This window comes from Eptesicus fuscus, chromosome 4, assembly GCF_027574615.1.
Source record: "Eptesicus fuscus isolate TK198812 chromosome 4, DD_ASM_mEF_20220401, whole genome shotgun sequence".
NCBI lineage: Eukaryota > Metazoa > Chordata > Mammalia > Chiroptera > Vespertilionidae > Eptesicus > Eptesicus fuscus.
The window spans coordinates 76,073,259-76,090,960 of NC_072476.1; the positions used below are offsets into that span (position 1 = coordinate 76,073,259).

At 37.6% G+C, this 17,702-nt stretch overlaps 1 protein-coding gene across 1 annotated transcript in view; it reads right to left on the bottom strand.

The window, feature by feature from the left end:
* BDP1 (B double prime 1, subunit of RNA polymerase III transcription initiation factor IIIB) overlaps window positions 1-17,702 on the bottom strand; it is a 96,264-nt gene that overhangs the window by 76,216 nt on the left and 2,346 nt on the right. The window contains 7 exon segments of the mRNA XM_054715179.1: window positions 741-795; window positions 3,933-4,027; window positions 6,014-6,147; window positions 8,142-8,270; window positions 10,964-11,023; window positions 12,122-12,231; window positions 14,534-14,810. Coding sequence (XP_054571154.1) covers window positions 741-795; window positions 3,933-4,027; window positions 6,014-6,147; window positions 8,142-8,270; window positions 10,964-11,023; window positions 12,122-12,231; window positions 14,534-14,810 — 860 coding nt within the window.

The following is a 17,702-nucleotide window of genomic DNA, read 5'->3' on the forward strand; positions in this document are numbered from 1 at the left end:
TATCCACCCACCAGCTTGGAAATTAATCACTATCTAAAATTATCATGCTTACAGACTATACCCCTTCCCCCACCCAATTACACTGAACACTATAAAAGCAGGATTCTCACCCTAAATGGTTTGGCTCAGTGGAGAGAGCGTCAACCTGCGGACTGAAAGGTCCCAGGTTTGATTCCGGTCAAGGGCATGTACCTTGGTTGTGGGCACATCCCCAGTAGGGAGTGTGCAGGAGGTAGCTGATCAATATTTCTCTCTCATTGATGTTTCTATCTCTCTATCCCTCTCCCTTCCTCTCTGTAAAAACCAATAAAAAAAATTTTTTTTAAAAACTGTCTTAAATAAATAAAAATAAAAACAGGATTCTCATCTGTCCCATCACCATTATATACTCCATACCAATATAAGGACAAAACAAATTTCAAACACATTAGAACCTGCCCTGGCTGGTTTGGCTCATTGGATAGATCGTCGGCCTGTGGACTGAAGGGTCCCAGGTTCAATTCCAGTCAAGGGCACATGCCCAGGTTGCAGGCTCCATCCCTAGTAGGAGGCGTGCAGGAGGCAGCCAATCATTGATATCTCCCTCTCGCTCTCTCCCTCTCTCCCTCTCTCTCTCTCTCCCTTCCTCTCTGAAATCAATAAAAATATATTTAAAAAACACACATTAGAACAAAAGACGAAGATTGGTCACTTTTTAGGATCTTGATATAAAACCTTTTTAAAATGGTCTTAATACTTACGAAATGCTTTGTCTATTCTCCATCCATTTGTTTTCTCTTCACGTTTAAATTTATTCTGTTAACAAAACAAAAAATGCTATAATAATTTTCTCCTATTAAATGATTACATTTAAACAAAATAACCATGAAAATGAAACTTATGGTAACATATAACCCAAATAAATAAAAATGTCTTTGCCAACAGACAAGTTAGTAAACCTTTAGTTTTTAAAAAATAGGGATAAAAGATTTATACTGAGCTTTCTGATCTGCCTTATAATCAATAGCACGAATCAGCAATGAAGTCCACTAGTACGGAAACAGACCAAACCTATAATCAATTAAGCTAACCAGAATTAACTCTTTCAAAACTAATATACTGCCCAGCTGGCATGGCTCACAGTGGTTCAGTGTCAAACTATGAACCAGGAAGTCACAGTTCCATTCCCGGTCAAGGCACATGCCTGGGTTGTTGGCTCAATCCCGTGTGGGGTGTGCAGGGGGCAGCCGATCAATGATTCTCTCTCATCACTAATGTTTTTCTCTCTCTCACTTCCTCTCTGAAATCAATAAAAATATATTTTTTTAAAAACTAATATATTCGCCGAAACCGGTTTGGCTCAGTGGATAGAGTGTCGGCCTGCGGACTGAAGGGTCCCAGGTTCGATTCCGGTCGGGGGCACGTGCCTTGGTTGCAGGCACATCCCCAGCGTGCAGGAGGCAGCTGATCGATGTTTCTCTCTCATCGATGTTTCTAACTCTCTATCTCTCTCCTTTCCTCTCTGTAAAAAAATCAATAAAATATATTTTTAAAAAAACACAACACTAATATATTCATATCAAGTTAAACCTATTATATTATTATGCTAATCTATTTTTAATGGCAGGGAATAGAGATTGTAAAGAAACGCCTAAGCAAAATTTTGAAACAGGCCAGGTTTATTTTTGGAACCTTCTTTATATTAAGGCGCATTTTTCTCATGCCCCATAGCCAGTTCCACTCCAGATTAAGTCCATTACAATGGAGATAGAAAAGATTTAAGGCTCAATCCATCCTAAGGTAATTAGGATATCTGAGGGTGTAAGTTTGTGTTCCAGGATGTCTAATCATGCATATACATCCCGGGTCTGGGAATAACCTGCTAATTGCTTCCTTCTACCTATCAGTGGTCTAATAATGCTCTTATTAAAAATGTAAAAATAAAACTTTTTATTGAAAAAAAGAGAAAAGCACAGAAAACAAAGGAGCTATTTCATGGCCCCCTTCTTCCATCCGAAAGAACCTAACCAACAACCTGACTTTTAAAGCAATTACTTTCTTGCATTTCCTTACTGTTTACCATTCAAGAGAACATCGTTAGACTCCAGTTTATCCTTACCCATTTTTTAAAAAAAACTTTTCATGACTTAAACATCTTTAAATCTACAGATTACCCCTCATTTCCATTCTTTACTTTTCTTCATAAACTTTTACTAAATAATATAAAAGTTTTCAGTGATCATCTTTCTCCCTTAAAAGATCATATTAATCTTTAAACATCTCAAAAATTAAAAGTTACATTTATAAAAAGTGACTGGCTATAATCACTAAATTAAATCTTCTGATAAAAATGCCAATAGGCTCTATGCAGTATTGAATTTTAAAATATTGCTACACCTACCTATCTATACATTGAGTAGCCAGATTATTATGCTTTCTGAACGCATAATAATCTGGCCACTAAGTGTATATCCTATATAATAAATGGCTAATATGAAATTGTCCCCTCGACCAGGAGTTCAACCAGCAGGCAGGCCGGTCAACCGCCCATGTCCCCTCCCCCTGGCCAGGCTGGCCGGACCCCACCAATGCACGAATTCATGCACCGGGCTTCTAATTATATATATACACATACATACATACACACTGAGTGACCAGATGATTATGCATTCAGAGATCATAATAATCTGGCCACTCAGTGTATAAAAGCCTAAACAACCATCGCAACCGAATGAATTGGCTGCGCGGGGCAACCAGGCTGGCAGGGGGGTTAGTGAGGGATGTCCAAACGACTGAGCAGCAAGCTGTGTGGGGCAACCAGGACGGCGGGGGGGGGGGGGGGGCAGTTGGGGGCGATCAGGCCAGCAGGCAGAGGCAGTTAGGGGTGATCAGGCCGGCAGGGGGGCAGTTAGGAGTGATTAGGCAGGCAGGCATGTGAGCGGTTAGGAGCCAGTAGTCCAGGATTGTGAGAGGGATGTCCGATTGCCGGTTTAGGCCTGGGCAAACCCCGAGGGGTCCCAGATTGGAGAGAGTGCAGGCTGGGCTGAGGGGACCCTTCCCCTCCCGCCCACCCGCACGAATTTCATGCACTGGGCCTCTAGTTTTGCCTAATCGGGAACACAATTCAGAACTATTTAAAAGTTTTTGAAGACTATTTTATATTAGTCATTTATCCCTGGAATCCAAGGTTGGTTTGACATTCAAAAATCAGTAGTCCATTTTCACTTTTCTACACTTTGCCCAAAGACCTGCTAGAACTACACTATAAACTTTTAGGGGAATAGTCTGAACAATTCTTAGAGAAATCGTCTAGTGACAAACTGATCATTAATTACTCAGATCAGCTCCTCTAGACAATCAATTTCTAGCCTTCACAGAACTTTAATATTTTGTCCTCAACATTAAAAAATTTCTCATCTTTTGTAGAAATACAATGACCATTACACTGTACAATGTTCCTCAGGTGACCAATCCATGCCTAGCCCAAGGGGGGGGGGGGGGGGAAATGTATCTTTCCTAATGGTCCCTTTAATTAATGAAGTTTAAGCCCACTGTTGAAAAAAAAAGATCTCACTATCAATTGGAAATGTATTTCCTTCCTAGGAAATACAGAATTTATTTTGTGATAAAAAAAACTACCCTTAACCCAAATATTCTACTACATTTATCTTCCCTCTTCATTACATAACTCTTCTTTTATCTTAGCTTCAGTGGCTCAAAGACATTTAGAAGTGGACAAGACATAAATAAGAAAATACAATACTGAAGTTAAGGAAATTGTATTCATAACAGAACTCAGAAAAATTAATTACTTTTTGAGCTGCAAAAAGAAACAGGTGTACCAAAAACATAATAGTGAAAAAGGGGTGGACTGAGATTTAAGTCAACGGTTAAAAAAATATTAGTAATTTTTAGTCTCTTTCCAAGCAACAAATGTAATGCATTCACTTTACCTTAATTTCTATCCTTTCTCTGTGAGGAAAAAGTTGTCCAATCATAGAAAAGTCAGTTCCTACCATGCTGATGGCTAAAAAAAACATATCTGTTTCTGTAAAAATAAAAGATTTAGAAAGACAGAAAGTTAACATTCTCAACATTTCAGAGGGAAAAAACCTTACCTAAATATGCATTTTGAGTTGAAATAAATTTGATAGTACTTAGTAGTTTATTACAGTCCAGTAAATTCTTTAGTCATAGAAATATGTCTACATACAAAATTATAGACATATTTCAATTTTGTTGCAAAGAGCCTCATGGATCTAAAAACATCTTCTTTAAGCCCTGGCCTGGTAGCTCAGCTGGTTAGAGCAGGGTCCTGATATGCCAAGGTTGCAAGTTCAATCCCTGGTTAGAGCACATACAAGGAGCAACCAATGAATGCATAAATAAATTAAACAATAAATTGATCTCTCTCTCTCTCTCTCAAATCAATCAATAAAAATAAAAATAAAAATTAGCTCTGGCGGGTGTGGCTGTTAGTTGGGTTTTGTCCCCTGCACTGCCAGTTTGATTCCTGGTCAGGGCACATACCCAGTTTGCAGGCTTCATCCCCACCCCACTGCCCCCATAGGGATATGCAGAAGGCAGCCAATAGATGTTTTTCTCTCACATCGATGTTTCTCTCTCTTCCCCTCCCTTCCTTTTTCTCTACAAATCAATTTCAAAAAATTTTTAATTAAAAACATCTTTAAACTTTTATATAGAAACATGGTATAAGCAATTTGCATGGTCATACCAAAGCAGCTGGAATTTAAAAAAAAAAAAAAAAAAGGCATTCTGCCTATCTGGTCTCAAAATCAGTCACAGCCAATGCAATATTACTAAGATGTGCTTAGTTCGTGAAAGAAAGTAGCTAGACCTGTACCCCTGTGGCTCAGTTGAGCATCGACCTGTGAACCAGGAGGTCAGAGTGCAATTCCCAGTCAGGGCACATGCCCGTGTTTCGGGTTCAGTCCCCAATGGGGAGTATGCAGGAGCCAGCTAATTAAGGATTCTCTCTTGTCATTGATGTTTCTATCTCTCTCCCTCTCCTTTCCTCTCTGAAATCAATAAAAATATATTTTACCAAATTTTTAAAAAATTAAATAGCTAGAAAAATACATAAAAAACTGTTGACAAAAGTAACTTCAAATGAATAGGATTGGGGGAAGTCAGAGAAGGAAAGTAGAGAATCTTTCTTTTCACTCTATATTATTCTATTGTGTTTGAATTTTTTCTCAAAACAAACTATTATTTATACAATAAAAAGTAAACAATAGCCGAAACCGGTTTGGCTCAGTGGATAGAGCGTCAGTCTTCGGACTGAAGGGTCCCAGGTTCGATTCCAGTCAAGGGCATGTACATTGGTTGCGGGCACATCCCCGGTAGGGGGTGTGCAGGAGGCAGCTGGTCGATGTTTCTCTCTCATCGATGTTTCTAGCTCACTATCCCTCTCCCTTCCTCTCTGTAAAAAAATCAATAAAATATATTTTTTTATAAAAAGTAAACAATAGAGGATTGGGGGAATGAAAAAAGATAAAACAAAGAACTTATATACTTATAGGCATAGCCCATGGACACAGGCAATAGGTGAAAACCTGGGGTGGGCGGGGGGAGGGAAGGGGAGGTAGGGATTGGGTATAAGAGGGTAAAGGGGAGGAAGAATGGAAGACATCTATAATACTATCAACAATAAAAATATTTTTTACTTAAATAATAAACAACAGCATGCAATAGACATACTTTTTTAACAGCATAATTTTTATTTATAGAAACTTTATTATGCAATATTATCTGATGTAGAATAGGAATTTGATGGAGAGAAACATTCTAACCAAAATAACCATAATGTTAATTCCTAAAAATCTTTCTAAGATAAAGTCGGAGTTATAGCTCCATGGGACGGGGGTTGGAGGGAATGTCAATAAAATTAGCTAGGCATGGTAGTTTGCACTTTATTTATTTAGGGGAGACCTGGTTTAATTCAGAGACAGAGAAAATAATTCATTACATTTCAAATAAATGACCTACATAATTTAAAATAAAAATCAGTTACCTTTATTTGACCATGGTTTAGAATAATAATTTTTCCTAAAGCTGGAATACGTAGTTGTAGAACCACGCTCAAATATGGGGTCATTTTCCTCAACAACACAGGGGCCTTTGGTCCTTAAAACTTCTACAGTTAAACTGAAAGAAACACATTTTTAGATAGATCCACACTAGAAGCAAGTAAAGAAACACATAGCAAATAATATTTGAACAGTAATATCTTTAAATTTAGCATGGCAGAGTCATATCAAAAGTAAAAATACATTTGAGGTATGCTTATTTTCTATGAATCTAAATTTCACTTAAAATGTAATTGCCAAGGGTCCTAGCCAGGTAGCTCAGTTGGTTAGAGCATCGTCCCAATAAGCCAAGGTTGTGTGTTCAATCCCCAGTCAGGACATATATAAGTATCAACCAATGAATGCATAAATAAGTGGAACAGCAAATCAGTATTTCTCTCTCTCTCTCTCTCTTTCTCATATCAATATAGTAAAAAATAAAATAAAATGTGATTGCCAGGGAGTAAAAATAAATGTCAACTTTTTTTTTTTAATCCTAAAAGCAATATAAAATTCAGAAAATATCTTTGGGATACCTACAAAATTATTTGTTTTAATGACTGCTGCCTGTCTCCTATATTTAATATGTATTATCTTATGCTAGACTCAAAAAAAAGATATTGAGAAATATAAGCATTTTATATTTATGTTTTACATTCCTGCACACAAAGCAGTTAAATATGCTTTTAACTATTTATTTAATGACCAGTAAAATTATCATCACAAAATAATGGAAAACAACATGCAAAAACAATTATCATTAACACTATCACACTTATGTTTAATTATCATAGAATCTATATGCTATAAAATGATTTTTACTAATTAAATTATCAGGAAACTTTCTATCCCTTTTTTATTTATTTACTAAAAATTATCTACTTTTTAAAATAATACACTTTAAAAAAAATTAAAATAAAATAATACACTTTGGAAAGACAACTAAATTCCACAATGCCAAATATGAGAAATTTAATATCATAACTGAGAAATTAAACCAGAAGTGAATTAAACTTCACCATAACAAAAATCAGAAAATGTTAACCTACATTTCACTGCATTTTTTAAAAATATATTTTATTGATTTTTTTACAGAGAAGGAGAGGGATAGAGAGTTAGAAACATTGATGAGAGAGAAACATCGATTCAGCTGCCTCTTGCACACTCCCTATTGGGGTTGAGCCCGCAACCAAGGTACATGCCCTTGACCGGAATCGAACCCGGGACCCTTGATTCCGCAGGCCGATGCTCTATCCACTGAGCCAAATCGGTTAGGGCCCATTGCATTTTCATTAGTTACCACCATCCAACAGAATATGGTATTAGTTAACAGTATGAAAACTTGAATATTGACTTCAAGACTGAGTCAATCTTTGAAACCTATCCTCAGAAGAAGAAAGCATATGATTAGCTCTATAGCTCGTCCCAATTACCAGTAAAGTTGGTAAAACAACAATGGCAGGTTAATGGTCAGAAGTACTATCTTCTGATACAGAATACAAAGTTATAAAAATTGCTAAAAAATTATAGTTCTGGCCGGTTAGCTTACAGCATCATCCTGATACACCAAGGTTACAGATTTGAATGCATAAATAAGTGAAACAACAAATATATGCCTGTCTGTCTCTGTCTCTTTGTCTCTCTCTACAAGCAATTTTAAAATGTCTTTTTTGTTGTTGTTTTTAATGATTTCAGAGAGGAAGTGAGAGGGAGAGATAGAAACATCAATGATGAGAGAGAATCCTCGATCGGCTGCCTCCTGTACACCCCACACTGGGGATCGAGCCCACATCCCAGGCATGTGCCCTGACCAGGAATTGAATCATGATCTCTGGTTCATAGGTCGATGCTCAACCACTGAGCCACACCGGCCTGGCTAAAAGACATTTTAAGAATAAAAACTGCTAAAAATTATAAATTAATCTAACACACCCTTCTATATACAACATCCATTATGCTAATATAAACATCAGAGTCTAAATGATAAAGACAGATAGAGAAACCCAATCTCTTTCATTAGACAAAGCACTTTTGCTCTCATGAAACCACAATCTCTCATTCTCTTTAACTTACCTTTCTTCATCCAAAATTATAGAACCATCTTCTGCCACTTTTACTCGCGGAACCAGCAATGGGCCATCATCCATCTCTTCTTCCAGTTCTTCGTTATCTTCAACATCAGGAGTACTCTTATCTTCTTGCCTATCAAAGGTAAACACAGGTTGATTCACATATACATGAGAAGTGTTTCTGACTACTATGGACTTCTAAAATAAATTATTGCAAATTCAACCTTCTAGCAATTACCAACTTCCCCTATAACTTACAAAAATACTATGTGTTGCCCTACCTGGTAGCTCAGCTGGTTAGAGAGTTGTCCTGATATGCCAAATATATAGGTTTAATCCCCAGTCAGGTCACATACAAGAATCAACCAATAAATGCATAAATAAGTGGGACAACAAATCCATGCCTCTTCTCTTCTCTCTCTCTCTCTCTCTCTCTCTCTCTCTCTCTCTCTCTCTCTCATATCAACCAATCAATAAATAAAAGAAAATACTATATTTTGTTAATGACACAGTTGTAAGATTTTCTCAAATTTCATCTGATAGCATTTAATAAGAAGCCTTACCCTCTTTGAAAATAAAGAAAAATAGCCCTAACCAGTTTGGCTCAGTGGATAGAGCATCAGCCTGCGGACTGAAGGGTCCCAGGTTCAATTCCAGTCAAGGGCATGTACCTTGGTTGCGGGCACATCCCCAGTAGGGGGTGTGCAAGAGGCAACTGAGTGATGATTCTCTCTCATTGATGTTTCTAACTCTCTATCCCTCTCCCTTCCTCTCTGTAAAAATCAAAAAAATATATTTTTTAAAAAATAAGAGAAATAAATGCTCTTCTTTTCTACCTCAAAAGAGTATCAGACAGAGTAAAACTTGTACGTATTTTAGAAGTAACTAAAATAACCCTTACATTTATATAGCATTAGTTCCCAAATCATTTTATTAATTCTCAGAAAAACATTTAGGGCAGTTGTCGGCAAACTCATTAGTCAACAGAGCCAAATATCAACAGTACAACGATTGAAATTTCTTTTGAGAGCCAAATTTTTTAAACTTAAACTATATAGGTAGGTACATTGTTATTAACTTAATTAGGGTACTCCTAAGCTGGCCTTTGCTAAAAACTCAAGGGGCCAAAGAGCCGCATGTGGCTCGTGAGCCACAGTTTGCCGACCACTGATTTAGGGGTATTTTCATACTCATTTGAAGCTTGGAGAAGACAAGTAACTTTTGCTCTAGATTCCATAAACATTACTATTTGTGTAGGCTACACCAAGAAGCCAAACACAATTTTCTGAATATGACTCCAAATCCATTATACCTTCCATTTAATTACATTGTCTCCTTCAAGTATTACTAAAGCAAACATACCTATAAATCTATAAAAACGCATTTGTAAAGCTTGAGAGTTCTGCTTTAAAATAATGTGGATTCTAAGCAAAACAGTAATCATTACTTAATAAGCCCTGAAGTACCAACCAGAAAACCCCAATGTTTGTGCTAATTTTCCACAATCCCCCACCATGAATTACAAGGCTATAATAACTTCCTAAGGGGTCTCTTACAGGGCTTTCTTTTTGGTAAACTAAAATGACAGTGCAATGTGGAAGGCAACAGACAGCTTATACAAAAAAAGACTCGTTAGTGACATCAAAACTACATCCACTGCAGGATGGCATACACAAAATGCTAAAAAAAGAAAACAAAAGGGAAAGTAAGAGGGAAGAAAAAAGGAAAAAAAGGGGGAAAGGAAAGGAAAAATGCTATATACATGTCTGCTTGAATAAACATAGATTAGAATTAGAAAAATACATTAAAAAATTGGTAACATGCTGCCGCTGGGGAAACTAGATGGCCGAAAAACAGAATTGGAGACTTTTCTCAATATATCTTTGTTCCTTTTGAATTTTGTAGCATCCTATCTAATAAAGAGGGAATGTGCTAATTGACCATCACGCCCTCACAAAGAGGGCAGTGCCCACAGCCAATAAGGAGGGAATATGCTAATTGTCCATCATGCCCTCAAAGATGGCAGTGCCCACAGCCACAAGATGGCAGCACCCAGTCCCCTCAGCCCCCCAGCCGCCCAGGGCGCAAGCAAGCCTCAGATGGCAGCTGCCCAGATGCCCAGGGCTGGCCTGAAGAACAACCAAACGACTGAACAGCAGGCTGAGTGGGGCGACCAGGCCGGCAGTTGGTGGGGGGGGAGGGGGCGGGCATGAGAAGCGACCAGGCTGGCGGGTGGGGGGTAGTGGGGGGCAATCAGGCCAGCGCGGGGGGGGGGGGGCGGGGGGGGAGGGGTAGTTAGGGGCGACCAGGCCAGCACGCAGAGGCAGTGAGGGGCGATCAGGCTGGCAGGGGGGGGCAGTTAGGGGTGATCAGGCAGGCAGGCAGGTGAGCGATTAGGAGCCAGTGGTCCAGCATTGTGAAAGGGATGTCCATTATTGTGAGAGAGGACATCACCCGAGGGGTCCCAGATTGGAGAGGGTGCAGGCTGGGCTGAGGGGACCCGCCCCCCCCCCCCAGGCCCTGTGCACGAATTTCGTGCACTGGGCCTCTAGTGTGAATACATTATTATTTTAAAGCAAAACAAAACCCCTTTTAATTCTAAAAGCTTTAATGTAAAATCATAACATTGGCCATATATAATACACAAATAGTCTGGGGCTTTCCTACTGATTAAAATCAAACTAACTTTATTCTTATCAGCAATTCTACTTAAAAATTGCTATCACATGTAATCTGACTATAAAAAGAAGTATCATTTGATTTCTTTATTTTTCTTAATGTATCCATGCCAGAATATATTTGAAAAGAATAAGATGAGATACTTACTCTCTTGTCTGAACTGGTGTCAATGACTTTTCAGTTTTCTTTTCTTGCTCCAGTGAGGAACTATTAAACAAAAATAACAGAATACTTCTTAATAAATAATTAATTTACATCTTGTCAATTCTATCTGTAGGCAAGAATTATTTTAACTTGCTTTTTTTTTTTAACTTGCATTTTTTAATAACATAGCATAACACTACTATTAATGATGGTGTGTCCCGACAGTCAATTCTTCAGTCAAAAACTGAGTAGAAATAATTTGTTGGGCCCTAAGTAGGGAACTCTCTTACCCTCTAATTCCTCAGTGAAGACAGGCTCCCAGTCCAAAAGCATGAAGCCATCTAGAGGCTTATCAAACCATTCAAAACCTAGGTTTCTGGCCTTACCTTCAACTAGGCCAGCGATTTTCAACCTTTGTCATCTCATGGCACACATAAACTAATTACTAAAATTCTGTGGAACATCAAAAAAAATTTTTTTTTGCCAAGCTGATATAAAGAAAATAGGTATCATTTTTATTCATTCACACCAGACAGCTATTATTGTGTTGGCTGTTGTCATTTTTTTATTTAATAATCTCAGAGGAGAGAGGTCAGTGCCCTTGACTAAATAGTCACGTATTGCATGTTTTAAGAATTCTTGCAGCATACCAGTTGAAAATAAATGGACCTAGTGAATCTGAAAAACACTATACTAAAAATATGCCACTACTCTCACATCCACCGGCTAAACCATCAAATGCACAAAAATGAGAATTGTCATAATCTGGCCTCCCCGGGCTAACTTTGATTAAAGAAGCTTTGTTCTTGGAGGATTTCTTAATCAAATGCTACTTCATTTAGTAAATAGATCACCCCTTTAGATCAGGTTATAGTGTACAAGAAATAGAAATTGCAATCATGATGACAGAACAGCTATTTAGTTAGTTTTACTACATCTTAATAATGTAACAAAGAAAACTTATTTTTAATCTCAGAGGTAAAGGGATCATTTACCACCAAGAAAGCAGTTACTTGAAATACCACTAATTTTTGTTGCAAAGTTCTATTTAAAAGGACATCATATTTGCTATAAATTTTGTCAACATGCTTTTAGAAAACATGAAACTGTACTCTATAGATGATACTCAAAGAAAGTAAGACAAAAATAAAGTTTACTCACGTCATTGGATTGCTATCTGGCAGGTAATATATGAAGTCTCTCATAGTCATTTTTGAACGATCTGGTGGTCTCTGACTTTCATTTATGGCATGTTTGTTTTTCCACTGTTTCTAGATACAGAGAGAGAGAGAGAAAGGGAGGGAGGAAGAAAGGGAGGAAAGGGGGGAAGAAGAAGGAGAGAAGGGGGAGAGAGAGAAGGAGAGAGAGAGACAGAGAGAGAGAGGAGAGAGGTCAACCACTTTTATTTTTAAATACAGAAGAATTTCAAATGTACTATATTCAAGTATACAGTCCACTACTGCATTCATTGCAAATGCTTGAATATTATTCCTACCATAATTATGCACAATTTTAAGGAAAATTTTATAAACTGAACATTAAGAAGTTGTTGCAAAAAAACAAAAAAAGAAGTTGTTGCATATTAAGGAATTTTAAAAACTAAAGTGACTGGGACTGGATAAAAGCCCAACGTATAAAATCATGCTTACTGGTGCTTTCTAACTATAATAATTTACTGAGAATTTATAATACATAGCTTTTGCTTACCCTGCAGTGAATTCTAATTCTGTGTATTTTATAAAATTCTTGAAGCAAATGTTTAATTTTTAATTACCCAAAATAAATCTAATTAAGCACAATCTATAAAACAACATTTTTCAGGCTTAGGTTTTAGAGGATATGGATTCAAATGTGTAACATAAAAAAAATAACCTCTCTGAGCTTGTTTCCTCTGGTGTAAATAGTGATTCTGAGATAACAAATATAAAGCACCAAGCTAAGTGCATTCCTCTTAATTAAAAAAAGAAGAGAATGCTATAATTAAAAGCTGACATTTAAGTTCTTATTATTTGCCAGACACTAATCTAAATGAGTTTTACATGTATTAATGCATTTAATCTTCACAATCCTTCACATAGGTAAATACTATCATTCGTCCTATTTTACAGATGAGAAGATACACACAGAAAGATAAATTAAATTGCCTAAAGTCATATAGTCAATAAGGGATGAATCTAATGTTCAAACCTTTAGTAACTAACCCCAGAGCTTGCATGCTTCACTGCTGTTACATTGCCCTTTTAGAAAAATAAACTTCAAGATTACAAAGGACATGGACTCTACTACATGCATACATGAATATATTTCCCATTTATAATTTTCCATATTGTCAATTTAGAAAATATTACTAATTCATTTTTGCTCAACTATACTTGTCTTAAATCAAATGAATGTAACTCATGTCACCTGGATATCCTCATAAAAATCTGATTAAAAGTTATAAGTATGCCCAGCTGGTATAGCTCAGTAGGTTGAGCATCACCCCATACATCAAAAGGTGGCTGTTTCAATTCCCTATCAAGGCACATGCCTGGGTTGCAGGCTCAGTGCCCAGGAGTAGATGTGTAGGAGGCAGCCAATTGATGTTTCTCTCTCTCTCTTTGTACCTCTCCCTTCCTCTCTCTCTAAAAATCAATTAAAATAAAAATTTAAAAAACACACACACACAGTCTGGCCAGTGTTGCTCAGTGGTTGAGTCAACTCATGAACCAGGATATGGCAGTTGATTCCCCATCAGGGCACAGTCCCTGGTTTCAGGCTCAATCCCCAATAGGGGGTGTTGCAGGAGGCAGTTGACTGATAATTCTCTCATCATTGATGTTCTATCTCCCTCTGCCTTCCTCTCTCTGAAATCAATAAAAACACATTTTAAAAAAACAATAAAGTGCCCTAACCAGTTTGGCTCAGTAGATAGAAGGGTCCCAGGTTCGATTCCGGTCAAGGGCATGTACCTTGGTTGAGGGCACATCCCCAGTAAATGTGCAGGAGGCAGCTGATCAATGATTTCTCTCTCATTGATGTTTCTAACTCTCTATTCCTCTCCCTTCCTCTCTGTAAAAAATCAATAAATTAAGAAAAAGTTATAAATGTTTATATGTGTATCTGCGTGTATGTATGAAGCTTCTATTTGTAGCCTTCACCAAGAACCATCAGAATACAGATAAATAAAACATATAAAATTAGTATAATGGAAAAAAAAGCTTAAATCCATAGTGCTTCTTAATCATTCTGTTAAGAAAAGGGGAAGGGAGAATGTATATAAGCATAACCAATGAACACAGACAATGGGGGGTGGGGTGAAGGCTGGGGCTGGGACAGGAGCAGGCTGGGAGAGGACAAGGGGGGGAGGGGTCATATGTAATACTTTCAACAATAATTAAAATAAAAAAATATTTCAGCAAAAAAAAGAAGAGAGAGAGAAAAGGGGATACTCTGTTAACATAAAGGATGTTATTTGGTTTTGTTCCCCCATAAAATGCTACAGATGATTATTTTTCCTCCAAATGATATCTGACTGAAATAAAAACTGAAATCTGGCAGGCAACAGTCAAAATTCTGATTTTCCTCTCTTACCTTCTCTTTTCTTAATTCTTCTTTTAACATTTCTCTCAGTTTCTGGGCTTTATATATTCGGTATCTGTCGGAGTATGGCTGTTTCTCTTTTGTTGGTATTGGGTGTGGCTGTGGATCTTCTTGATTAACTGTAGATAAGGGATGAGGCACTGAAGGAACACTGACACTAGGCTTAACCAGAGTAGGAGTACTTGATATTCGCTTTCTTCTCTGTGAAACAGTAGAGGAAGATTTACTGGATTCTTCAACATCATTCTTACCATCAGTCTTTTCATTACTGTTGAAATTCAAAAAGAAAATAAAAAGGGTATCATGGATCTTCTTTTAAATATTTTAGTTTTAAAACCTAATTTAGGTCGGGCAGGTGTTACTAATGATTGAGTGTTGACCTATGAACCAGGAGGTCACGGTTCGATTCCAGGTTAGGGCATACACCTGGGTAGCAAGCTTGATCCCCAACAGGGGGCTTGCAGGAGTCAGCCAATCAATGATTCTCTCTCATCATTGATGTTTCTATCCCTCTCCCTTCCTCTCTGAAATCAAGAAAAATATTTTTTAAACTAATTTGGTAAAAATTCAAAACAGTAAAATCTCATTATTTAAAAAAAATCATTGACTTGAGATGTATGTGTTATGACAGATGTTAGAATAAAAATTTTTAGCAAATCATTTTAACAGATACGTAAATTCTAAGTCCTTAAGCACATTACAGCACATAATTTTATGTTCTTACTGGGTCCCTCAAAAAAAAACACACACAAAAACCTAACTTACAAAAACAAAGTTTAGTTAACCTAGTTTAAATCGTCAGATAACAAAGTTATCTTTTTTTAAGTTAAGCTTATAATCCACACTGACATCCATCTAAATTGATCTAAATTTTGGCATTTTACTTTATCAATCTGAGATCAGTTAAACCAAATATACACATCAAACCTCTGAAATATTTGAATTGCAGTATTTGAAGATACACACTTAGCTATGTTAATCAAACAAATTCTGTTTGAGGCAGAAATCATTTATCTTTTGTCAGGCACAACTCTATTTATACAGCTATCAAATGTTTCACTCCAAAAAATGTGCTCAGTCACTCCAAATTAGATACTAGATATAGTTCACATTGGATATAACTATTTCAGGAATGGATAGAAAGCAAGGTAAGTCAAGAAGGGGGGGAAGGAGAGGTAGCCTGGCCAGTGTGGCTCAATGGTTGAGCATCAACCCACGAATCAAGAGGTGGCTAGCTCAATTCCTGATCAGGGCACATGCCCAAGGTTGCAGGCTCAATTCCCAGCAGGGGGCATACAGGAGGCAGCCGCTTGATGATATTTCTCTCATCAATGTTTTTCTTTTTTTTATTAAAATTTTATTCATTTCAGAGAGAGGAAGTGAGAGATATAGATAGAAACATCAGTGATGAGAATCATCAATCAGCTGCTGCCTCCTACTGGGAATTGAGCCAGAAACCAGGGCATGGGCCCTGACCAGGAATCAAACCTTGACTTCCTGGTTCATGGGTCGACACTCAACCGCTGAACCACACCAGCTGGGCTCTCATCGATGTTTCTATCTCTCTATTCCTCTCCCTCCCTCTCTCTCTCTCTCTCTCTCTATAAAAACATACTAAAAAAAAAAAAAAAGAAGTCCTAGCTGGTTTGGCTCAGTAGATAGAGCATCAGCCTGCGGACTAAAAGGTCCTGGGTTCAATTCCAGTCCAGGGCACATGCCCAGATTGTGGGCTCAATCCCCGGCTGGGGGCATGCAGGAGGCAGCCAACCGATAATTCTCTCTCATCATTGATATTTCTATCCCTCTCTCCCTCTCCCTTCCTCTCTGAAATCAATAAAATTATATTTTTTTAAAAAAAGAAGAGGAGGTATAAGTCAGGAATTAAAAGCAGTCTACTTTTTTCATATATTAAGGTTAGTTATATATAAAAGTGGAAAATGCCTAAAGCTGTAACATTTCCAAAAATGTCTCCAACTTAAATTCTTATCTCAGCCCTTATAATGTGCTACATGCACCACATTTCACCCAATTATGTTGAATGCATAAGGAAAGAAGATACACCCCATAGATTTTTACAACTAGCAAGACCCATAAAAAAATGATTAGGAAAAAAGTACACTATCTAAATGTCAATTCTAAGAATTAAATATCCTCCAGCCTAAATGTCAAGGATATATATACTCTTAGTAACTCATTAAGTCAATCATCATGCATTATATGTATGTGTTAACAGGATCTGTGTGAACTTCATTAATTTAACAACAACAATCTTCATTTTGGGGAGGAATTCTGAAACAAATTCATGTAAGAAATTTGGAAATCACTATGCATTATTAAGCTAGCAAAATAATACCTTATACCCAGCACCAGTTCAGGCCAACTGAGGAAGAAGAGTTAAAAAGAATAAAAATTTCACCTTCAGCCCTAACTGGTTTGGCTCAGAGCGTCAGCCTGCGGACACAAGGGTCCCAGGTTCGATTCCGGTCAAGGGCATGTACCTTGCTTGTGGGCACATACCCAGTAGGGAATGTGCAGGAGGCAGCTAATCGATGTTTCTCTTTCATCAATGTTTCTAATTCTCTATCCCTCTCCCTTCCTCTCTGTAAAAATCAATAAAATATATTTTTCTTAAAAATGTCACCTTTTAGAAACATCGATGAGAGAGAAACATCAATCAAAAAAAAAAAAGTCACCTTCAATCCAGATCATAAAAAGAGAATTGATACCATCTCACTGTCATTTAATAGGGTTGGTTTTTATTGGTTTCCTCACATACATAGTACAGAAACAGAGGCCCTTATTAGCCTGACATGTCATGACTTTGCTCCGTTACCTTTATTTTAAACAAATAACTTTTTGCAAGCAACTATTCTGCTGTGTCCTGTGTTAAGATGGTTTATATAGTTACTAGAGGCCCAGTGCATGAAATTCGTACACTCGGGAGTGGGGGTTCCCTCAGCCCGGCCTGTGCCCTCTCACAGTCTGGAGCCCTTGGGGGATGTCCAACTGCCATGGAGCGGGGAGAGGTTCCCGCCACCGCCACTGTGCTCGCCAGCCATGAGCTCAGCTTCTGACTGAGCAGCGCTCCCCCTGTGGGAGCACACTGACCACCAGGGGGCAGCCCCTGTGTTGAGTGTCTGTCCCCTGGTGATCAGTGTGT